The sequence below is a fragment of the Atractosteus spatula genome, chromosome 8, assembly GCF_055471065.1.
Source record: "Atractosteus spatula isolate fAtrSpa1 chromosome 8, fAtrSpa1.hap1, whole genome shotgun sequence".
NCBI classification, from domain to species: Eukaryota; Metazoa; Chordata; class Actinopteri; order Semionotiformes; family Lepisosteidae; genus Atractosteus; species Atractosteus spatula.
The window spans coordinates 588250-613927 of record NC_142713.1 but is presented as its reverse complement, the minus strand read 5'-3'; the positions used below and the strand labels follow the sequence as shown (position 1 = coordinate 613927).

At 55.1% G+C, this 25678-nt stretch overlaps 1 protein-coding gene across 1 annotated transcript; it reads right to left on the bottom strand.

Moving 5' to 3' along the window:
* Positions 1 to 845: 845 nt before the first annotated feature.
* Positions 846 to 24374, bottom strand: brsk1b (BR serine/threonine kinase 1b). The gene is made up of 18 exons (XM_088924086.1): positions 23155 to 24374; positions 20404 to 20498; positions 18710 to 18795; positions 18284 to 18424; positions 16718 to 16834; positions 16550 to 16583; positions 15272 to 15340; positions 14970 to 15116; positions 13755 to 13786; positions 12385 to 12549; positions 12055 to 12152; positions 11453 to 11760; positions 10167 to 10431; positions 8270 to 8318; positions 7828 to 7951; positions 7051 to 7252; positions 5975 to 6064; positions 846 to 5390 (listed from the first exon to the last, which is right to left on the bottom strand). The coding sequence occupies exons 1-18, from the start codon at positions 23243 to 23245 to the stop codon at positions 5224 to 5226; spliced, it is 2280 nt and encodes a 759-aa protein (XP_088780212.1). The 5' UTR covers positions 23246 to 24374; the 3' UTR covers positions 846 to 5223.
* Between the last annotated feature and the right edge of the window lie 1304 nt (positions 24375 to 25678).

Here is a 25678-nt window from a genome sequence, read left to right as displayed (position 1 = left end):
TGAGTGTGTGTGTCCTGTGATGGACTGGCCCTGGTGTGAGTGTGTGTGTCCTGTGATGGACTGGCATCCTGTCCAGGCCGTACCCTGCCCTGTGCCCAGTGCTTGCTGGGACAGACTCCTGCTCCCCTGTGGCCCTGAACTGGACAGAGCAGGCAGAAGATGAACCTTGAACCTGGAACTGGGCCCATGACTTACTGAGCTGCTTATTTCTGCAGGCGACAGCACTTCCTGTTCCACGCCTGTCCCACGCCTGTCGCACGCCTGTCACACGCCTGCTCGGTCACTCCTGAAGCAGCAGGCCGTTCGGAACCGCGGCCAGTTCCCTGATCCCGGCCGGAGACACGGAGCTGTTTGTAGGTCTCGTCAGGGGTCGGTCTTCTAACTGGGGGCTCAGATGGAACGAGGACGGGGATGGGGACGGGGAACCCCGGCTTTGATGAATGGCTGGATCTGGGGGGTCGCTGAGGCTGGGGCAGCCCTGGAGAATGAGGGGTGACCCCAGTGTGATCATCCATCGCGATCCCCCACCAGACAGGTCCGCAGCCCCTTCAGACCCAGGCCCCCGAGGCGACGCGGTTCGGTTACCCCACATCGCTCAGACACCTGGAAGCTGGGCTGTGTCCCCGTTCTCCCATGGGAGAGCCCCGTGGCGCCCCCCTGTGGCTGGAGGAGTGGTGGCAGCGCCGACAGGCCCTCCCTCCGGCCACACGGGGGCGCTGTGCCACGCCGAGCCACGCGCCCCCAGCACCGCCGCACGCAACACACACACGCGCACGCGCACACACACACACCGGGCGCCGTTTCTGAAAGAAGTTTATTCCGAGAAGTTTCCTCAGTATGGTCATTGTCACGATTTTTATTTCTTCTGTTACACAAGCAAGCACAGTGAAGTTCTGGAGAGAGTAAATGCTTTTTTAACAAAAAAGACAAAACCCCGAATCCTACAGCCAGAAGTGATCAGACTCCATCAGCTTCTTCATGTCCGTTCACCAGGTGATTATATGTATATATTTATATATGTATATATATGGATCTATATATATGTAGCCGCAGTGTGTCCATGTTGCGGACCGGACCGCTCTCTGCAGAACTGGAGAAGAGAGCAGGCGAGCAGCACTGGGCCAGTCTGACCAGCGGGGCCGTCAGATGGGCGTCCGTCCATCCCCCTGTCCGTCTGTCCGGGTCGGCCGCACGCTGATCCCGGGAGCTCCGGGACAGAGGGGCTCGCTCCACGTCTTTTTGCAAAAAGGCGTTCGCACACCTGTCCACGGCCGGGGGCGCTTGGTGCCGTTCAGCTCGTCCGGTCGGGCCCTGGTCCGGTCCGCGCCGAGCTGGAGCCCCAGCAGAGCCGCTCGGAGAGCCCACGCTGGCCGCACCACCCAGGGGCACCAGCGGGGGGCGCTGTCCGAGCAGGGGTCGGGGGGGACGCGGAGCAGCGTGTGTGAGGCGGCGCGCGAGAGGCCTAAAGCAGAGCAGGTCCCACAGGAACGCAGGTAAGAACTGCAAGTGTGCGCTTTCCGACACCGCCGCACAGACCCGCACACTGAGGTCAGCGGGGGTCTCGGACCCCAAAGTCCCGGGGGGTTTCTGGCTGCCGTTCCGCCCAGGCTCGGTGTCACAGAGTCGGTCTGATTGGTTCATTAGCTACACGACTACAACGATCCTCACCGGGCTGTGAGCTTATTTGAAAGGAGTTATAACTGTAGAACAGAAAAGACCTTAAAGGGACCCGTCTGGGACTGGTTCAGAAAAGAAACCGGTCTGTGACGTGACCGACTGCTCGGGCTGGGAAGCAGACCAGAGGGGCGCTCCAGGACCGGGGCTGGAGACCCCAGCTGTCGAAACGGGGCGCCGTCTGTCCCGCAGTGAACGAGGGCCTGCCGGGGAGCCCGCTGGGCTGCCGGGACAGACGCCAAGCCCCTCGGCTGCCCCCAGTTCCTCGGGCTGTGCCCAACCCCCCAGGCTTGTCCAGTTTTATTTTTGTTTCGCAAGGAGTGAGGAGAAACGCCGGCTCACAACTGGCCTTCCCTCCACGCAGTCACGCACGCGCGCACACACACACACCCTTACAAAAAGTTCCAGGATTTTGCATCAGTGTTTGAGACACATTCAGTTCCCCCGCCCCACACAAAGACACACACTCCCACTCCCACTCCCACTCCCACACCCCTCCCTGTTCGGTACAGCACAGAGGGGGCCGAGTCCTGGTTTCCAGTGAGCGAGAGAGAGAGCCGAGGGCGCTCCAGAGATCCACTCCGGTGTTCTCTGCGGAGGAAAGGGGACATACTGTCCTTCCCACTGCTCTGACCCTCTCACGCCACTGTCCGCACAAGCTGCGACCGGCGACGAGAGATCTCCGGGCCCTTGTGCCGGAAAACCCGGAGCGGTTCTGAGTGCTCCGCAGCCGGATTCAGGATACCAGGCCTGACGGAAAGGAGCTGGGAACGAGGCTGGCAGTGAGGCCTCCCGCCCTCTCTTGGCATGGAAACAAGAACAGTGAACATTCAGTTGCATAAAAGTCCAACAGCAGAGACTCTTTCCAACATAGTGCAGCAGAGAATATACATTAATAAATACCAAGAAGTGGAAAATAAATTAAATAAATAAAAATAAATAAATGTGCATTGTGTGCAGTTATGGCAGACAGTAAGACGCACGTATTCTACAGCTAGTCCACAAGCCTGCAGCGCGCCTGTCTGTGGGCCTGTCTGGGCAGAGAGCAGATAGAGAGGAAATGACCCTGTGCGTCTGTATTGTAGAAGAACGTTAATACATTGTTGAACAACTTTGCTTAAGTTTTTTTTGTTACTGTAACCCTACACTGTAACCCTACAAGGGGTACAGTGTGACCCAGACTGGACCGGCGACCTCTGGACTGTAGGGGTACAGCATGACCCAGACTGGACCGGTTATCTCTGGACTGTAGGGGTACAGTGTGACCCAGACTGGACCGGTGATCTCTGGACTGTGGGGGTACAGTGTGACCCAGACTGGACCGGTGATCTCTGGACTGTATTTTTTGCTGGTCCGCTGGTCCATGAATTGTTGAAAAGCTTATTTATACTGAGTGGCATGAGACAAAGTGTTATGAAGGAGAAGACATGCTCCTATTGAGCATATTGTGTTTCTGTGGGTCATTTGTATTACAGACACCCAGACTCACACAGTCCCAGACTCACATACACACACAGAGACACACACAGACAGATACACAAACACTCACACCCATAGACACGCACACAGACAGACGCACAGGCAGACTCAAACAGAATCACACACAGACACAAACAGACATACGCACACTCACACTCTCTCACACACACACAGAAACACACACACAGGTTCTCACGGATTCTCACACTCTCACACACACAGACACTCACAGATACTCACAGACACACACGCAGACTCTCACACACTCACAGACACCGACACTCACAGACTCACACACACACTCACAGACACATACACACACACATACAGACAGACTCACACACGCAGACTCTCTCACACACACACACACTGAAACTCACAGACACACCGACACACACAGACTCACTCGCTCGCTCGCTCGCACGCACGCACGCACGCACGCACACTGACACAGACAGACACACAGACAGAGGGTGCTGTTTGTGTGGACAGATAAAGACCCAGGTGGTGGACAGAGTCACCAGATCTTCACAGCCGGGCTCCTGCTCTGCCCGTCCCGCCCGTCCAGCACCAGGGGGCATGTCCACCCTTCCATGCCCAGTCCGCTCACTGCGTGGCCTGTGTGTGAGCTTCTCATCCCGGCAGCGCAGCCCGGTCAGTACTGACCGCAGTGTCCAGCGGCTCGTCCATACTGCGCTGCCTCTGTCCTGCACTGACCGTAGTGTCCAGCGGCTTGTCCATACTGTGCCGCCTCTGTCCTGCACTGACCGCAGTGTCCAGCGGCTCGTCCATACTGCGCCGCCTCTGTCCTGCACTGACCGCAGTGTCCCGCGGTTCGTCGATACTGCGCCGCCTCTGTCCTGCACTGACCGCAGTGTCCAGCGGCTCGTCCATACTGCGCCGCCACTGTCCTGCACTGACCGCAGTGTCCAGCGGCTCGTCCATACTGCGCCGCCTCTGTCCTGCACTGACCGCAGTGTCCAGCGGCTCGTCCATACTGCGCCGCCTCTGTCCTGCACTGACCGCAGTGTCCAGCGGCTCGTCCATACTGCGCCGCCTCTGTCCTGCACTGACCGCAGTGTCCAGCAGCTCGCCTTTCTGATCCTGACCACGGCGCCCCTGAAGACCGCGGAGCTGGGGCAGAAGCCCAGGTCAGGGAAGGGGGGCGCAGCCAGGGGCGCCCCGAGCCCAGGGGAGCTGTACGACGTCCAGCTGGCGGCCACAGTGACGGACCGGGCCAGGAGAGCTCGGCAGGGCCGCGGGGCAGGACAGGGGCCTGGACTGGACTTGGGGCAGAGAGGAGCTCACAGAGTGGCCACCGGGGGGCGCGCTGCCCGGCAGCCCCGCGGAGGACACTGCCCCCTTGTGGCCACGCCCGGAAGTGCCCCACGGCCCGCGCGTTCCTGCTCCGCCGCGCCGCCACACTGCCGCGTTCCTCTCGCGCCCGCGGGGACGAGAGGCGAGACGTTCGCCCGGGCGCAAGGGGCGCCCCAGGGGGCCCCGGCTCTTCGGGGGGCTGCTCCGCCCGAGAGTGGCGGCGCCTCGTCTCCAGGCCTGTCTTTGAGCAGGAATTCATTCCAATTAACGCAATAATTACTTAACTGACGACAGACCCCAAGACACCCAGCCTTCCAGGGGCAGGGTGTGACGCCCCTCAGTCCCGGAGGTGCTGGGGGTCTGGGGTCAGGGGTCAGGGGTCAGAGGGCACAGGTCAGCAGGCCCTGTTCGCTCGCGTGCTCATTTGGATTTTCTCCTGTCTTCAGTCTCTGGCGCCATCCTGCTCATTGAGGGGTGCGGTAGAGTGCAGTCGCCCCACGATGGGGGGGGGGGGTCCCCAGTGTGTCCTGCAGACGCACAAGCTAGCAGCGATGGGGGCGGGGAGTCAGAGCGCCCCATCGCCAAATTTCCGTGGTGTCCTTGATTCGGGGTGAGGGGTCACCTCCCGATCGCTCCGTCTTTCTCCGTAAGAGGGGGTGAGGGGAGAGGGGGGGCTCCGTGGTTTTTCTCTGTGGACCCCATCGCCAAGGCGATCCCCGTCGCCAAGGCGACCCTTCCTCCAGCGACCTGTTGCTAAGGCTGCGACTGGGTGCCATTGGATGGGAGCAGGCGGGTCTTGTCTTTCCCAGACCCTCGGCGCTGCAGACTCGACCCGCCTCCTAAGTCCCCCTCTGACCGGCGGGAGTTCTGACGAGTGGGAGTTCCAGGAGGCACCCGGGACAGCTGACCGTTCTTCTCATCTGATACAGAGAGAGAGAGAGGGGTTAATACACACACACTGACTGGACACTCCAGTACATTAACACTGCACTGAGAGAGAGAGGGGTTAATACAGACACATTGACTGGACACTCCAGTACATGAACACTGCACTGAGAGAGAGAGGGGTTAATACAGACACACTGACTGGACACTCCAGTACATTAACACTGCACTGAGAGAGAGGGGTTAATACAAACACACTGACTGGACACTCCAGTACAGTAACACTACACTGAGAGAGAGAGGGGTTAATACAGACACACTGACTGGACACTCCAGTACATTAACACTGCACTGAGAGAGAGAGAGGGGTTAATACAGACACACTGACTGGACACTCCAGTACATGAACACTGCACTGAGAGAGAGAGGGGTTAATACAGACACACTGACTGGACACTCCAGTACATGAACACTGCACTGAGAGAGAGAGGGGTTAATACAGACACACTGACTGGACACTACAGTACATTAACACTGCACTGAGAGAGAGAGGGGTTAATACAGACACACTGACTGGACACTCCAGTACACGAACATTAACAGGGGTGTACAGACTCACCAGCCAGCGCCTGTACAGAGGGTTGGTCATGGGTGCTGAGTAGCTGAGCCTGAATCGTCTCCACCACCCTCTTGAACCTGCGACTGGGTCCTGTGCACACAGACACACAGGCTCAGGGCTGTAGTTTCACATGTCTACCCTACTGCGCATTTCATTACATATCACTGGTACCTTTAATATTAATCAGTGTCCCTGCCATCACAAACTGCGTTTGTTATGCTGAGTGAACGTCTTGCCACTCCACAGACATGGTGCTACAGTGTCTTCTTCCACAGAGTCAGAGGAATCTACTGTCCACTGTGTGGAGCCTGGTCTTCTTCCACAGAGTCAGAGGAATCTACTGTCCACTGTGTGGAGCCTGGTCTTCTTCCACAGAGTCAGAGGAATCTACTGTCCACTGTGTGGAGCCTGGTCTTCTTCCACAGAGTCAGAGGAATCTACTGTCCACTGTGTGGAGCCTGGTCTTCTTCCACAGAGTCAGAGGAATCTACTGTCCACTGTGTGGAGCCTGGTCTTCTTCCACAGAGTCAGAGGAATCTACTGTCCACTGTGTGGAGCCTGGTCTTCTTCCACAGAGTCAGAGGAATCTACTGTCCACTGTGTGGAGCCTGGTGTTTGATGGAGTGAAGCCCTTAATCAGCAGATCTTAGATGAACAGCTGGGCTCCACTCACGCAATATCTGCAAGGTCACATCAAGCTGAGCCATTCGGCACCTTGTACAGTATGTGTGCAGATGAGCCCTGATGTCCTCTCCAGATGTCAGAGGGATTCGGGGCAGTTTACAGAGGAGAGGAGCTCTCTGCTGATGCAGAGTGGTTGAGTAGTTTTAGATGGCACACAACACACAGAAGCTTATTTAGTACCTAATAGCTGATCTGAGCCCATAATTCACGCACCAGTCTGTTCCCGACAGCATACAGACATGTGTCAGTGTTTCTGCATGAGACCAGCAGAGCTGGGGACTTGACTGAGTCTGGAGACACAGGTGGATGGAAAATACTCCGGAATCTGGGAAACTCCCGCTCTGGGCAGCAGGACCGGGAGAGCAGACTCGCGCCCGCGACCAGCTCCCTACCTGACAGCAGGGTGAAGGTGACGCTGTAGATCCCACTCTCTCTCTTGCCTTCCCTCTCCCTCTCCCTCTCCCTCTCGCCCTCCGAGTAAGAGATGTCCACCTGGAATTTCACAGGCTTCTGGAAGACTGATGGACCACCGGAGGACTTGTACTCCGCCCGAAAACTGGTCTGAGAGATGACACTGTGACTGAGGGAGGGGATCTGAAAGAGGAGAGAGAGGGGTTCATACAGACACACTGACTGGACACTCCAGTACATTAACACTGCACTGAGAGAGAGAGGGGTTAATACAGACACACTGACTGGACACTCCAGTACATTAACACTGCACTGAGAGAGGGGTTAATACAGACACACTGACTGGACACTCCAGTACATTAACACTGCACTGAGAGAGAGAGGGGTTAATACACACAGACTGACTGGACACTCCAGTACATTAACACTGCACTGAGAGAGAGAGGGGTTAATACACACACACTGACTGGACACTCCAGTACATTAACACTGCACTGAGAGAGAGAGAGGGGTTAATACAGACACACTGACTGGACACTCCAGTACATTAACACTGCACTGAGAGAGAGGGGTTCATACAGACACACTGACTGGACACTCCAGTACATTAACACTGCACTGAGAGAGAGAGGGGTTCATACAGACACACTGACTGGACACTCCAGTACATTAACACTGCACTGATAAAGAAGTCACTGAGAGAGTCCTGGAGAGTAAAGCAAGAGACTGAGCAAGGATGGGATGGCAGAGAGACTTACTGAAAGGAAGGCGTGCACAATGTCAGCTTTGATGGAGCTGAGTGGTTTATCTCTGATCACCACAAAGATCTGCTCCTCCTTCTCTAAACTGATGAAGTTACCAAACCAAGACTTCTTTGCTAGTCTGAGTGAGACAAGAAAGAGAGGGATTAGTAGAAGCACACTGACTGACTGGACACTACAGTACAGCAACACTGCACTGAGAGAGAGAGGGGTTCATACAGACACCCTGACTGGACACTACAGTACAGCAACACTGCACTGAGAGAGAGGGGTTAATACAGACACACTGACCTGACACTACAGTACATTAACACTGCACTGAGAGAGAGGGGTTAATACAGACACACTGACTGGACACTCCAGTACATTAACACTGCACTGAGAGAGAGGGGTTAATACACACACACTGGTGGACTGGACACTACAATACAAAACTCACTCTGGACTGGACTCTGGAGTCAAGCTGGACATATCCTCCGATGTTGGCACTGAAAGAGTGAGAGAGAAAGAGAAAAGAAACCAAAAAGCATTAGAAATGACAAAGTTTTCATCATTACCATCACAGAGAACGATCCACTCGTCATTACCATCACAGAGAACAATCCTCTCGTCATTACCGTCACAGAGAACAATCCTCTCGTCATTACCATCACAGAGAACAATCCTCTTGTCATTACCGTCACAGAGAACAATCCTCGTCATTACCGTCACAGAGAACGATCCTCTCGTCATTACCATCACAGAGAACGATCCTCTCGTCATTACCGTCACAGAGAACGATCCTCCTTCATTACCGTCACAGAGAACGATCCTCTCGTCATTACCGTCACAGAGAACAATCCTCTCGTCATTACCGTCACAGAGAACAATCCTCCTTCATTACCGTCACAGAGAACGATCCTCCTTCATTACCATCACAGAGAACGATCCTCTCGTCATTACCGTCACAGAGAACGATCCTCCTTCATTACCGTCACAGAGAACGATCCTCTCGTCATTACCGTCACAGAGAACAATCCTCTCGTCATTACCGTCACAGAGAACGATCCTCTCGTCATTACCGTCACAGAGAACGATACTCTCGTCATTACGGTCACAGAGAACAATCCTCGTCATTACCGTCACAGAGAACGATCCTCCTTCATTACCGTCACAGAGAACAATACTCTCGTCATTACCATCACAGAGAACGATCCTCGTCATTACCATCACAGAGAACAATACTCTCGTCATTACCATCACAGAGAACAATCCTCTCATCATTACCGTCACAGAGAACGATCCTCCTTCATTACCGTCACAGAGAACAATACTCTCGTCATTACCGTCAGAGAACAATCCTCGTCATTACCGTCACAGAGAACGATCCTCTCATCATTACCATCACAGAGAACAATCCTCTCGTCATTACCGTCACAGAGAACGATCCTCTCATCATTACCATCACAGAGAACGATCCTCTTGTCATTACCGTCACAGAGAACGATCCTCTCGTCATTACCATCACAGAGAACGATCCTCTCGTCATTACCGTCACAGAGAACGATCCTCCTTCATTACCGTCACAGAGAACAATCCTCTCGTCATTACCGTCACAGAGAACGATCCTCTCGTCATTACCGTCACAGAGAACAATCCTCTCGTCATTACCGTCACAGAGAACGATCCTCCTTCATTACCGTCACAGAGAACAATCCTCTTGTCATTACCGTCACAGAGAACAATCCTCTCGTCATTACCGTCACAGAGAACGATCCTCTCGTCATTACCGTCACAGAGAACGATCCTCTCGTCATTACCGTCACAGAGAACGATCCTCTCGTCATTACCGTCACAGAGAACGATCCCCTTGTCAGAGAACAGATAGACACACACCAGGATAGAAAGAGACAGACACAGCAGGAGAGACAGACACACCGGGAGAGAGAGGGAGACAGACACAGCAGGAGAGACAGACACACCGGGAGAGAGAGGGAAACAGACACACCATGAGCCAGACAGACACACTGGGAGAGAGAGGGAAACAGACACACCAGGAGCCAGACAGACACACTGGGAGAGAGAGGGAGACAGACACACCAGGAGACAGACAGACACACTAGGAGAGGGAGACAGACACACCGGGAGACAGACAGACACACCGGGAGACAGACAGACACTAGGAGAGGGAGACAGACACACCAGGAGAGGGAGACAGACACACCAGGAGCCAGACAGACACTAGGAGAGGGAGACAGACACACCAGGAGAGGGAGACAGACACACTGGGAGAGAGAGGGAGACAGACACACCGGGAGCCAGACAGACACACCGGGAGACAGACAGGGGCTCCTCACCCTGCAGCTTGCGCCGGTGGAACCGCGGGGAGCCCAGCAGGTTGTTCTTGAAGGAGTTGAGGCGGCTCCTCCAGTGGGCCGAGCTGCTGGCCGCCATGCTGCCGGGGCTGGAGGGGGGGGTGAGGGACAGGGAGCCGCTGCCGGCCCCGGCGCCTTCCGCCCGCGAGGAGGAGGAGGAGGAGGAGGAGGAGGGTGGGGGCGCGTGCACGGGGGTGCCCAGGGGCGTGGGGAGCGGGCTGGCGCGGGGGGAGCCGTGGGGGGTGACCTGCGACAGAGCGGGAGGGTGAGAGGGGTGAGAGGGGTGAGAGGGGCTCGGGTAGACGCACTTGGTGACGGTCTTGAGGACGGAGGGGGGCGGGAAAAAGAAGAAGCGGGGTACGGGGGAGAGGAGCGGCGAGGGCGAGGGCGAGGGGGGAGGGCCCGCCGGCTCCCGCAGGGGCAGGGACTTCATGGACTGCAGGGGGGGCCGCTCGCTGGCCTTGCAGGAGGCCGGCAGGGTCTGGGTTTTGGGGTCCGGCGCGCGCTGGCCGGCCCTGGCGGAGGAGGAGGAGGGGGAGGAGGAGGAGGAAGGGTGGGGGGGCGGAGGCAGCGTCGCGGCCCTGGAGGGGTCCTTGGGCTGGGCGGAGGCGGCGGCAACATCCGATTGGCTGAAGGTGAAAACGGGGCTCTGGGATTGGATGAGGGCAGGAGGGGTGGGGAGGGAGGGAGGGGTCGGAGAATGAATGAATGAATGACTGACTGGATGAATGGGTGGAAATGAATGAGCGAACGAAGGGCTCCGAGCCGGCACCAGCGCACGCCGCTGAACCGGGCCTCGGGGTCGAGAGCCCAGCCGGGCTCTGAGTGCCGTCCTGGGACAGCAGTGCGAGGTACAGACTACGGCTCTGTCACAGCGTAATCGCAGCGTAGACCTGCTCCTGACAGGAACCACCGCGGTATACCGTAGTGCAGCGGTGTACGCTCTGTTGTGGCCGCTTTTCCGGACTGTCAGAGACAGGGGTTCGAGCCTAGCAGATGACCTGTACCGGTCAATGTGGGGGCTCTGACATATCTGGACAGATACTGATAAAGCCCCCTCCATAGGGGCCCAGATCAGATGCCTTGTATCAGCTCTATGGGACACAGGCCTCAGCACCTCAACAGCCAAGGGGCTGAGTCTAAATCATCCCACAGCTTCACGCCGCAGAAACGCCTGCGTGTCCTTATATCCATCTGCGTCTGTCTCGGAGTGTCAGCGTGTCCAGCTGGGCCAGGCGGGAGGTGTGTGTTGGCCGACAGTAACTTACCCTGGGGCTGCTGAGCGGGCTGGAGGACAGTCCTGTCGAGGCCCCACTGACGGAGCGAGACCTGGGGAAAACACAGGGCAAGCTTACAGTCAGCCCCTTGCCCCTGCCCCCGGCCCCGGCCCCTGCCCCCGGCCCCTGCCCCCGGCCCTCCCGGTACCTCTGGCTGTGCTGGGCCGTGTCCAGGGCCCGGCGGGGCGGAGTGGGCGAGCCCTGGTCCGTGACGCTCAGGACCTCCATGGACTTCCTCTCCGGGCGGCAGCGGCCGTGGCGGGTCAGCATGGGGGAGTCCACTCGCTTCCTGGGGGGGTCTGGGGGGGGGGGAGAGGCGGGAGGGGGGCAGATGGGTGAGACAGCCGCTCAGGCGAGAGCCGTGTAAGAGAGACAGACAGACAGGTAGAGAGATGGGGGACAGGCAGACAGGGGGACAGACAGACAGGTAGAGAGACGGGGGACAGGCAGACAGGGGGACAGACAGACAGGTAGAGAGACGGGGGACAGGCAGACAGGGGGACAGACAGACAGGTAGAGAGATGGGGGACAGGCAGACAGGGGGACAGACAGACAGGTAGAGAGACGGGGGACAGACAGACGGGGGGGCTCACCGATGTCATTCCGGGGGGGTAGGTCCTCGTCCTCACAGCTGGGGTACCTCTCCTTGCGATCCAGCAGGAGGTAATAGATCATCTTCTCCTGATTGTCCCTGAGACAGAGGAACCACAGGGGGGACTTAACACACAGCACTGACCCCAGTGTCCACAGAGTTCACTTAACACACAGCACTGACCCCAGTGTCCACAGAGTTCACTTAACACACAGCACTGACCCCAGTGTCCACCTCTAACACCCTCGTCAGGACTGACCCCAGTGTCCACCTCTAACATCCTCCCATCTCCTCTGTCCCTCTGTCCCCCTGTCCCCCAGCGGTCACTCACTCCTCGCACTGCAGGTCTCGGGTCAGCTTGCCCCGGTCCCGGAAGCAGCCCAGGGAGTGCATGCTCTCCAGCACGTCCGGGTCCAGCTCCGTCAGCGACACGATCCTCTGCAGGGCCACCCGGCGGGGGGGGGGCTGCTCAGGGCAGGGCTCGTTCCTGCTGCCCCTGGGGGGAGACAGAGAGCAAGGGACCTCCTGACACAGCCTGAGGACCAGTGAGCCTCCCCCTCAATCATAATAATACAGTGTGTGATCTCCTGTCCCAGCCTGAGGAACAGACAGTGAGCCTGTCTCTCAATAATAATAATACAGTGTGTGATCTCCTGTCCCAGCCTGAGGAACAGACAGTGAGCCTGTCTCTCAATAATAATAATACAGTGTGTGATCTCCTGTCCCAGCCTGAGGAACAGACAGTGAGCCTGTCTCTCAATAATAATAATACAGTGTGTGATCTCCTGTCCCAGCCTGAGGAACAGACAGTGAGCCTGTCTCTCAATAATAATAATACAGTGTGTGATCTCCTGTCCCAGCCTGAGGAACAGACAGTGAGCCTGTCTCTCAATAATAATAATACAGTGTGTGATCTCCTGTCCCAGCCTGAGGAACAGACAGTGAGCCTGTCTCTCAATAATAATAATACAGTGTGTGATCTCCTGTCCCAGCCTGAGGAACAGACAGTGAGCCTGTCTCTCAATAATAATAATACAGTGTGTGATCTCCTGTCCCAGCCTGAGGAACAGACAGTGAGCTTGTCTCTCAATAATAATAATACAGTGTGTGATCTCCTGTCCCAGCCTGAGGAACAGACAGTGAGCCTGTCTCTCAATAATAATACAGTGTGTGATCTCCTGTCCCAGCCTGAGGAACAGACAGTGAGCCTGTCTCTCAATAATAATAATACAGTGTGTGATCTCCTGTCCCAGCCTGAGGAACAGACAGTGAGCCTGTATCTCAATAATAATAATACAGTGTGTGATCTCCTGTCCCAGCCTGAGGAACAGACAGTGAGCCTGTCTCTCAATAATAATAATACAGTGTGTGATCTCCTGTCCCAGCCTGAGGAACAGACAGTGAGCCTGTCTCTCAATAATAATACAGTGTGTGATCTCCCGTCCCAGCCTGAGGAACAGACAGTGAGCCTGTCTCTCAATAATAATAATACAGTGTGTGATCTCCTGTCCCAGCCTGAGGAACAGACAGTAAGCTTGTCTCTCAATAACAATACAGTGTGATCTGCTCAGAGATCACTAGTAGAGTCTGAGTCGCCCTACAGACCAGAGATCACTGATCGAGTCTGGGTCACACTGTAACTCCACAGTCCAGGGAACACTGGTATGTATGCAGAACAGGAATATTAAAATCCATACTCACAAATACCAGGAATGCTTCTGAATTTCTTCCAGCTTTAAAAAGAGAGAACAGAAGTAGAAATATTGATTAATTTAATCTCCACTTGAAATAGGATACTCTCTCCTTGCCTCTGTCCCCCTTCTTCTCTCCTCTCCCTGCCTATCCCTCTTTCCTCTCCCTGTCTCTGCCCCTCTCTCTCCTCTTCCTGTTTCTGTACCTCTCTCCTCTCTCCCTGCTCCTCTCTCTGCCCCTCTCCCTCTCTCTCTCCTCTCCCTGTCTCTGCCCTCTCCCTCCTCTGTCTCAGCGTCAGTCTCTTGTCAGGGTTGACCTCGATCATGCCCCTCTCCCTCTCTCTCTCTCTCTCTCTCTCTCTCTCTATCTCTCCTCTCACCTCTCTCTCTCCTCTCCCTGTCTCTGCCCCTCTCCCTCTCTCTCTCCTCTCCCTCTGTCTGCCCCTCTCCCCTCTCCTCTCCCTGTCTCTGCCCTCTCCCTCCTCTGTCTCAGCGTCAGTCTCTTGTCAGGGTTGACCTCGATCATGCCCCTCTCCCTCTCTCTCTCTCTATATCTCTCCTCTCACCTCTCTCTCTCCTCTCCCTGTCTCTGCCCTCTCCCTCCCCTGTCTCACCGTCAGTCTCTTGTCAGGGTTGACCTCGATCATGCCCCTCTCCCTCACTCTCTCTCTCCCTCTCCCTCTCTCTCCTCTCCCTGTCTCTGCCCCTCTCCCTCACTCTCTCTCTCCCCCTCTCTCTCTCTCCTCTCCCTGTCTCTGCCCCTCTCCCTCTCTCTCTCTCCTCTCCCTGTCTCTGCCCTCTCCCTCCTCTGTCTCAGCGTCAGTCTCTTGTCAGGGTTGACCTCGATCATGCCCCTCTCCCTCTCTCTCTCTATCTCTCCTCTCACCTCTCTCTCTCCTCTCCCTCTCTCTGCCCCTCTCCCTCTCTATCTCCCCTCTCCCTCTCTCTCTCCCATCTCCTCTCCCTCTCTCTGCCCCTCTCCCTCCCCGTCTCACCGTCAGTCTCTTGTCAGGGTTGACCTCGATCATGCCCCTCTCCCTCACTCTCTCCCTCTCTCTCTCTCTCCTCTCCCTGTCTCTGCCCCTCTCCCTTTCTCTCTCCTCTCACCTCTCTCTCTCCTCTCCCTGTCTCTGCCCCTCTCCCTCTCTCTCTCTCTCCTCTCCCTCTCTCTGCCCCTCTCCCCTCTCCTCTCCCTGTCTCTGCCCCTCTCCCTCCTCTGTCTCACCGTGAGTCTCTTGTCAGGGTTGACCTCGATCATGCCCCGCAGGAGGGACTGGCAGTCCGGGGGGATGAAGTGTGGCATGTGGAACACGCCGCTCTTCACTTTCTCCAGCAGCTGCCGCAGGTTGTCGTGGTCGAACGGCAGCGCCCCCTGCAGGGAGAGAGAGAGCACTGCAGCTTGACAGACGGGTACCGAGGCAGAGATCCGACGCGTGCAGAGACAGAGAGACAGCTGATGGGAGGGACATGAACCGAGACACGAGGAGGCAGAGAGACACAGGGACAGAAAAAGCGACGTCATCTTACCACCAGCAGAGCGAAGAGGATGACCCCGCAGCTCCAGACGTCTGCCCTCCGCCCGTCATACTTCTCCCCCTGCAGCACAAGGGGGCGCTCTTCAGCACACGACATCAACCAGCATCATTCACTTCTTATGGCAGCAGCAAACCAATATCACACATTACAGTTCACGTCATCGAATCTTTGGGTAAGTGTGAGATCTGGACTGTGCACTACAGTGAGTCACTACAGCTCTGTACACATGGGGCCTGCTTTCACCACAGTGAGACACTACAGCTCTGTTCACACTGGGTCTGTGCACTACAGTGAGTCACTACAGCTCTGTACACACTGGGCCTGTTTGCACTACAGTGAGACACTACAGCTCTGTACACACTGGGCCTGCTTGCACTACAGTGAGACACTACAGCTCTGTACACACTGGGCCTGTCTGCACCAGTGACCATTAACTCACTACAGCTCTGTGCACACTGGGCCTGCTTGCACTACAGTGAGTCACTACAGCTCTGTACACACAGGGCCTGTGTGCACTACAGTGAGTCACTACAGCTCTGTACACATGGGGCCTGCTTTCACCACAGTGAGACACTACAGCTCTGTACACACTGGGTCTGTGCACTACAGTGAGTCACTACAGCTCTGTACACACTGGGCCTGCTTGCACCACAGTGAGTCACTACAGCTCTGTACACACTGGGCCTGCTTGCACTACAGTGAGACACTACAGCTCTCTACACACTGGGTCTGTTTGCACCAGTGACCAGTAACTCACTACAGCTCTGTACACACTGGGCCTGCTTGCACTACAGTGAGACACTACAGCTCTGTTCACATGGGGCCTGTATGCACCACACTGAGACACTACAGCTCTGTACACACTGGGCCTGTTTGCACTACAGTGAGACACTACAGCTCTGTACACACTGATCCTGTCTATATAAGACAGTACTAGAATTATAAATTGATTCTCCTGTAAGAGGACAAAGGACACACAGGCCTCTCTCCTGTCTTGAAAACTCAGAGAACACATCCTTCCTGTACTGCACAGAACACCATCAGGGTATTAAATGCAGGAATAGGTTCCCAGACGTGTCCCCGAAACCGCTGGATTGGTGCCAGGGGAGAGACAAAGCTGAGATTTATAGCGTTCCTGAACTCGCTTCTGGAATTTCCTAAACGGGGTTCGCCAGCAGGATGACACATCGAAATGGGGCGACAGGCACACAGGGCGTTAAAGCCCCACCTTCTCCCCATAGTATAAGGGACCACAGTCGGGGTACTCACCCGGATAACTTCAGGACAGGCGTAGTGTGGGGACCTGCAGGGGCAACGGACACACAGCTCAATGAATTCGTTCATGTACTGTCGGAAACCGAACGCAGTCACAGACAGCGACAACAAGGAGAGCGAGACTGGGCACAGAAGCGCTCCGGGCCTCCATGCTGGACTCACCCGCAGCTCGTCTCCAGCAGGCTGTCTCCCACCTGCAGCGAGGCCATCCCGAAATCCGCGATCCGGATGTTGTTCTTCTCGTCCAGCAGCAGGTTCTCCGGCTTCAGGTCCCTGTGACTGAGAGACGTCCGCAGGGACAGGGTGACATAACAGTCCCCTGTCCCTCCCCCCTTCCTCCCGCATTCCCTCCCCCTGATGCACCGCCACCGGGAACGCGGGCCTGAGCTGAACCGGCTCAGGTCCGAACGCCAGACAACATCTTAGCCGACTTTCCTGCCTTTTTCACTCCGAAGGGGCTACGCCTCGGCCTCAGGCTGAGCTGGGCCCACAGACCCCCTAAACTACAATCCGTGCGGGGTCAGGCGGTCACGACGAGCGCCCCGGAGCAGAGACGCGAGAGGACAAGCGGCCCGCGTTCCGGCTTCGGCAAGACGTCCGAGGTTTCTCGGGTCTAATCCGAGCCAGCCCGCCGAGCGTGAGCGTCCGCAGACTCTGTACGAGAATCGCGACAGCCGTGGGCCAGCTCCGTGTGTGAGCCGAGCGCCGGACAGGACAAGGGAAGACGGGCGAAGGCGGAGGGAACGCCGGGCGAACGATTTCAGGGCCACGTACGAGCGATGGGCGAAACGAGGGGCGCAAGGATGGGAGGAGTATTTGTGAACGATGGGAGAAGGATGGAGTCATACGGGGGCGATCGATGGGCGAACTACGGGCAGATGACAGTGTATGACCGATGGGCGACCGTGAATGATGGGCGACCGATGGGTGACCGATGGGCGAACGTGAATGATAGGCGACCGATGGGTGACCGATGGGCGAATGTGAATGATGGGTGACCGATGGGTGACCGATGGGCGAACATGAACGATGGGTGACCGATGGGCGAACTACGGGAGGGTTCTGAGAGAATGATAGGTGATCTACGAGCACCAGTCAAACATGAAGACACTAGGGCAAAGCGCTCAGAGCTGCAATGAGCGTTTATGAGCAAAGTTCCAGCTGGGAGCAGTTCATTTCTTATCGTCTACAGGACTTATAGGGGCAGGCGGCACTGCAGGCCGAGGGCCGGCGAGTCCCTTCCTGTGTGTGGACAGGCCAGCGGTCAGATGTCCGAGAGGACCGTGCAGCTGCAAACCAAGGAGTTCAAATTTTAAGGAAATTGGATGTTTCAGCTGCTCTGCACCACCTACCAACTTCAAAAACATCACAAGAGATTCACTAACCAGAAAAAAAATAAAACAAGCACTGAAGGATCAAAGACAATTTGTGCATCTTCAGTCGATGCTTCTACAGTTATTTCCTGACGTTTCCTGACATCCCAGGCGGGATCACGGGTCGTCCCGCCGCTCTCACGCGGAACGAGTTGTTTAAGAAGTTACAGCAGCAAACAGTTATTCAGTGCAGCAGATCTGACAGCCTGCTGCTGCGGTGACTTTATAATGGCTCTTCCCGATCGGATTCTGGGAACAAATCCCCACAGTCCTGTCTCTCCGTTTCCCTGCATGTCAACCCCCTCTAGCTGGACTAAAGGAACGCTCCCCCACCGACACACACACACACACTCACCAGATGGAGTGACTGTGACAGAAGTCCAGGGCGGAGATTATCTGTCGGAAGAACTTCCTGGCTTCCTTGGGAGTGAGCCGGCCCTTTTTCACCAGGTAGTCAAACAGCTCTCCCCCAGACACATGCTCCAGAACCAGGTACCTGAATAAGACGGGCAGTCCATCAACACTGAGAGAGAGGGGGGAAAACTGACACACTGCAGACTGGACTGAAGAGAGGGATTCGCGAGATGTTGGAATAAATGAATGGTATCTCTTCTGCTGTGAACTGTGATCATCATTAGAAAGTTTCGGAATGAAACATCAGTTACAGAACTAGGATACAACTGTTGCAAACCACAACCCAGCTTTCAGGAAATGAACCTTGCCAGGTGACGTGCAGGGATGAGCAGAAGCAGCAGGACTCTGTGCCCCTTGAGGAACTTACAGATACTTGTTGTTTTCGTAAACATCATGCAGCTTCAGCACGTGAGGATGTTCAATCAGCTTCAGAATAGCAATCTCTCTCTCCACCTGCACAGCGACAGAGACCAGGAGAAGTCATCTAGAGCACAGGGACTCAATGAACTGACAAGCAGACTGTTAAAATGGACTATCAGTATCCGATCTCTAGAGCACCGGGACTGGGCTGTGTCAGTAAACTCCACACACACTGTCAGTGTCTGATCTCTAGAGCTCTGGGACTGGGCTGTGTCAGTAAACTCCACACACACTGTCAGTGTCTGGTCTCTAGAGCCCCGGGACTGGGCTGTGTCAGTAAACTCCACACACACTGTCGGTGTCTGGTCTCTAGAGCTCCGGGACTGGGCTGTGTCAGTAAACTCCACACACACTGTCAGTGTCTGGTCTCTAGAGCTCTGGGACTGGGCTGTGTCAGTAAACTCCACACACACTGTCAGTGTCTGATCTCTAGAGCTCTGGGACTGGGCTGTGTCAGTAAACTCCACACACACTGTCAGTGTCCGATCTCTAGATCTCTGGGACTGGGCTGTGTCAGTAAACTCCACACACACTGTCAGTGTCTGATCTCTAGAGCTCTGGGACTGGGCTGTGTCAGTAAACTCCACACACACTGTCAGTGTCTGATCTCTAGAGCTCTGGGACTGGGCTGTGTCAGTAAACTCCACACACACTGTCAGTGTCCGATCTCTAGAGCTCTGGGACTGGGCTGTGTCAGTAAACTCCACACACACTGTCAGTGTCCGATCTCTAGAGCTCTGGGACTGGGCTGTGTCAGTAAACTCCACACACACTGTCAGTGTCTGATCTCTAGAGCTCTGGGACTGGGCTGTGTCAGTAAACTCCACACACACTGTCAGTGTCTGATCTCTAGAGCTCTGGGACTGGGCTGTGTCAGTAAACTCCACACACACTGTCAGTGTCTGATCTCTAGAGCTCTGGGACTGGGCTGTGTCAGTAAACTCCACACACACTGTCAGTGTCTGATCTCTAGAGCTCTGGGAATGGGCTGTGTCAGTAAACTCCACACACACTGTCAGTGTCTGATCTCTAGAGCTCTGGGACTGGGCTGTGTCAGTAAACTCCACACACACTGTCAGTGTCTGATCTCTAGAGCTCTGGGAATGGGCTGTGTCAGTAAACTCCACACACACTGTCAGTGTCTGATCTATAGAGCTCTGGGACTGGGCTGTGTCAGTAAACTCCACACACACTGTCAGTGTCTGATCTCTAGAGCTCTGGGACTGGGCTGTGTCAGTAAACTCCACACACACTGTCAGTGTCTGATCTCTAGAGCTCTGGGACTGGGCTGTGTCAGTAAACTCCACACACACTGTCAGTGTCTGATCTCTAGAGCTCCGGGACTGGGCTGTGTCAGTAAACTCCACACACACTGTCGGTGTCTGATCTCTAGAGCTCTGGGACTGGGCTGTGTCAGTAAACTCCACACACACTGTCAGTGCCTCATCTCTAGAGCTCTGGGACTGGGCTGTGTCAGTAAACTCCACACAGACTATAAGTAGATTCTATGCATTTCATTTTTGAATTTTCTATATATTTACATTTACTAATGAAAGTAAAGCTTGGTTTCTGTATGTCTATATTTCCTAAGATTGAGTAAAAATAATAAGACGAAGATTAAGCATACTATTTTTGCATTACCTTCATTAAGACAGATTCTGAAAGCTTTTCTCTGTTGACAATCTTGATGGCCACCTTTTGTCCTGTGATGCAGTGAACACCCAGCTTCACCAGCCCTGAGAGATTAAAACACACTGATTTAATCTGCACTGAGAGAGAGAGGGGTTAATACAGACACACTGACTGGACACTCCAGTACATTAACACTGCACTGAGAGAGAGGGGTTAATACAGACACACTGACTGGACACTCCAGTACATTAACACTGCACTGAGAGAGAGAGGGGTTAATACACACACACTGACTGGACACTCCAGTACATTAACACTGCACTCAGAGAGAGAGGTGTTCATACAGACACACTGACTGAACACTCCAGTACATTAACACTGCACTGAGAGAGAGAGGGGTTAATACAGACACACTGACTGGACACTCCAGTACATTAACACTGCACTGAGAGAGAGAGGGGTTAATACACACACACTGACTGGACACTCCAGTACATTAACACTGCACTGAGAGAGAGAGGGGTTAATACACACACACTGACTGGACACTCCAGTACATTAACACTGCACTCAGAGAGAGAGGTGTTCATACAGACACACTGACTGAACACTCCAGTACATTAACACTGCACTGAGAGAGAGAGGGGTTAATACAGACACACTGACTGGACACTCCAGTACATTAACACTGCACTGAGAGAGAGAGGGGTTAATACACACACACTGACTGGACACTCCAGTACATTAACACTGCACTGAGAGAGAGAGGGGTTCATACAGACACACTGACTGGACACTCCAGTACATTAACACTGCACTGAGAGAGAGGGGGGTTAATACAGACATACTGACTGGACACTCCAGTACATTAACACTGCACTGAGAGAGAGAGGGGTTCATACAGACACACTTACTGGACACCAGCCCAGTGTGGCCCAGACTGGACCAGTGATCTCTGGAATTAAGGGGTACAGCATGACCCAGACTGGACCGGTGATCTCTGGACTGTAGGGTTACAGTGTGACCCAGACTGGACCAGTGATCTCTGGACTGTAGGGGTACAGTGTGACCCAGACTGGACCAGTGATCTCTGGACTGTAGGGGTACAGTGTGACCCAGACTGGACCAGTGATCTCTGGACTGTAGGGGTACAGTGTGACCCAGACTGGACCGGCGATCTCTGTATATCTGTTGGGTTTACTGTGCTGTGCTTTAGACCTCATCTCACTGGGATATATTACACTTTACTGTACTTTTACCTTGATCTCACTGCACTCTCTGCACTGTACTGTTTTCTCTGGTCTTCATGGGCTTTTGTACACTGCACATTGATGTCTCTGTGATTTAGTACTCTTAACCCTGAAACATTACAACATCTTCGTCCTACACACACATACCTTTTCTTGCACACACTTATATCAGTGTACAGACTGTACAACAGAATACATAACTCTAGGTACAGACATAGATAACCACACATCTCTCCAGAAGGAATACAACACTCTACTCAAAAACAGTGACACACACCTCTATACACACACACAGTAACACACCTCTGTTAACACTCACAATAACTGTGTTTCTGTGTGTGTGTATAGAAGTGTGTTACTGTTTGTGTATAGAAGTGTGTTATTGTATGTGTGAATAGAGGTGTGTGTTACTGTGTGTGAATAGACTTGTGTACTGTGTGTGAACAGAGGTGTGTGTTACTATGTGTGTGAATAAAGGTGTGTGTTACTGAGTGTGGATAGAGGTGTGTGTTACTGTGTGTGTGAATAGACTTGTGTACTGTGTGTGAACAGAGGTGTGTGTTACTGTGTGTGTGGATAGAGGTGTGTTACTGTGTGTGTGAATAGAGGTGTGTGTTACTGTGTGTGAACAGAGGTGTGTGTTACTGTGTGTGTGGATAGAGGTGTGTTACTGTGTGTGTGAATAGAGGTGTGTGTTACTGTGTGTGGACAGAGGTGTGTGTTACTGTGTGTGTGAATACACACAGTAACACACACCTCTATTCACACACCTCTATACACACACACAGTAACACACACCTCTGTCCACACACAGTAACACACACCTCTATTCACACACACAGTAACACACACCTCTGTTCACACACAGTAACACACACCTCTATTCACACACACAGTAACACACCTCTATACACACACAGTAACACACCTCTATACACACAACTCTATACACACAGTAACACACACCTCTATTCACACACACAGTAACACACACCTCTGTTCACACACAGTAACACACACCTCTATTCACACACACAGTAACACACCTCTATACACACACAGTAACACACACCTCTATACACACACAGTAACACACACCTCTATTCACACACCTCTATACACACACACAGTAACACACCTCTATTCACACACCTCTATACACACACACAGTAACACACACCTCTATTCACACACCTCTATACACACACACAGTAACACACACCTCTATTCACACACCTCTATACACACACACAGTAACACACACCTCTATTCACACACCTCTATACACACACACAGTAACCCACACCTCTATACACACACAGTAACACACCTCTACACACACACAGTAACACACACCTCTACACACACACAGAATGGCTGCAGCTCCTCATCACCTCACGCCGCAGTAGCCCCGCGGCCCAACACAGCGCTCTGTCTCATCCGATCCCGAAACCGTCACCCCGCCGCACCCGAACCCCCCCCCTCCCCGAACCCCGGCGGGGGCCCCTACCCGTCTGGCCCTTGCCCAGCGTCTTCTCCAGGCGGTAGGGCCCCACATACTGGGCGGACTGCGTGAGGCCCGAGCTCTCCTTGCCGCTCATGCTGTGAGCCTGCTCCTCTGCCGGCAGCGCCGGTGCCAGGACCCGCAAGGTCGGGCTCTTCCAGCGGGGGGGCGGCGCTGGGATGGGTTGTGTTGTTGTTGTTGCAGCTGTTTGTCTGTCTTTTCTTCTTGCTCGCTTGCTTGCTTGCTTTTCTCCCTACCTGAAGCAGCTACCCATTCGCGTACACGCGCGTCAGAGGCTCCAGATACCCGTCCGGGGTTACATGTCGGGCCGGGAGGAGAGGGGGTGTCGTTATCGGGGCCTAGGACCGGCCGGACTGTTCCCGTCCGACACCGCGCCGGACCATGCCGTCAGCAGACGCGCCGAGAGCGGCGCAGTCCGGGCGCTACGGCAAAGGACGTCCTGTCCCCCAGGTTTCTGACGGGATGCTGGGCCGGCCGGGGTAGGTGGGTGGGTGAGGGGAGGTGGAGGAGGAGGAGGAGGGGTGGGGGGCGACAGGCGAGCCGCGGAGGTGACAGCGGGGGAGACCCGGGAGGTGAAAGGGATCAGGAGTCGCGCCGGGGTGCGGGGTCACAGAGCGCCCGCGGGGTGCCCCACTCGCCCACCCGCCTGCGGACACGCGTGGACGGACCGCAAAGGCATTCCTGCCGAACGCGAAGGAATAAATGTGCCGGTACACCCCCCCCCCACCACCACCTCTCCTCTCCCCGCCCCTGCGCTCCCCTCGCCGGCGACCCTCCCTGTGGCTCCGGGACACCGGCGGCTGCGGCGGCGGTACCGGCAGCGGTGTGGTGCGCGTCGGGCTCCGCGGGCCGCGCCTGGAGGGGCCTCGGTCCCCCGCCCGGCTCTCAGCGCCACAGCGGAGCCGCCTCTAGGATGCCGGGCTCAGCAGCATCCTTCCTGCGACTCTCCTCCGCACCGCCCTCCCTCCTCCCTGCCTCCCTGCCTGCCTGCCTGCCTCTCGGCTGCTCTCGGTCTCCCTGCGCAGCGCGGATCACGGCCGCGCTCGTCCGCCCATGCCGGCAGCGCTCTCGCCTGATCTCCGGGGCTGCGGTGCTCAGTGTCCGCCGGTCCGTCCCTGCAGCTGCTCTCCGGCTCCTCGCGTCTATTCTTCACCCAGGACAGCATCAGCATCCGGGTCCCTCCGTCATCATCAGGGCCCCCCTCCTCCTCCTCCTCCCCCGTGCACGTTTCTCCATCACTCGCAGCCCCCCCGCCCCGCCACCATGATTAACTTTACACACGTTCGCCACCCCCCCTCGTCACTCCAGACCGACGCGAATTTGGTTTTTTCATTCAGTCAGCGGGACACGTGGTCCGCGGTGTCACCGGCTCTCCCGCGCAGGGCCGCGGTCACGGGCGGGAGCGAAGACCCTCTCTCCGCGGTGACGCCGACGAAGTGGCAAACGGAGCGCAGCGCAATGCAGTAGAGCCCAGTGAGATCAGGGTAAAAGCACAGTACAGCGCAGTAAAACCCAGTGAGATCGGGGTAACAGTACAGTACAGCCCAGTGAGATCAGGGTAAAAGCACAGTACAGCGCAGTAAAACCCAGTGAGATCGGGGTAACAGTACAGTAAAGCCCAGTGAGATCAGGGTAAAAGCATAGTACAACCCAGTACAGCCCAGTGAGATCAGGGTAAAAGCATAGTACAACGCAGTAAAGCCCAGTGTGAGATCAGGGTAAAAGCACAGTACAGCGCAGTAAAACCCAGTAAGATCGGGGTAACAGTACAGTAAAGGCCAGTGAGATCAGGGTAAAAGCACAGTACAGTGCAGTAAAACCCAGTAAGATCGGGGTAACAGTACAGTACAGCCCAGTGAGATCAGGGTAAAAGCACAGTACAGTGCAGTAAAACCCAGTAAGATCGGGGTAAAAGCATAGTACAACGCAGTAAAGCCCAGTGTGAGATCAGGGTAAAAGCACAGTACAGCGCAGTAAAACCCAGTAAGATCGGGGTAACAGTACAGTAAAGGCCAGTGAGATCAGGGTAAAAGCACAGTACAGCGCAGTACAGCCCAGTGAGATCAGGGGTAAAAACACAGTACAGTGCAGTAAAGCCCAGTGAGATCAGGGTAAAAGCACAGTACAGTGCAGTAAAGCCCAATGAGATCAGGGGTAAAACACAGTACAGTGCAGAAGAGCCCAGTGAGATCAGGGTAAAAGCACAGTACAGCGCAGTAAAGCCCAGTGAGATCAGGGTAAAAACACAGTACAGTGCAGTAAAGCCCGGGGAAATCAGGGTAAAAGTACAGTACAGCCCAGTGAGATCAGGGAATATGTATCACAGAAGCATAGTGAGGCAGAGGGAGGTGCGGCAAGCTCATCCACGACACACCAGGAGGACACAGTGAGAGATTCCTTCCAGAAAGCGCCCGCGGGTGTCTCTGCGATCTCTGCCTCCCCAGAGCGCCCTCTAGCGAGTCTGCTCACCGGCCTGCGTCCTCTGCGCACCTGCCTGCGTCTCAGCCCG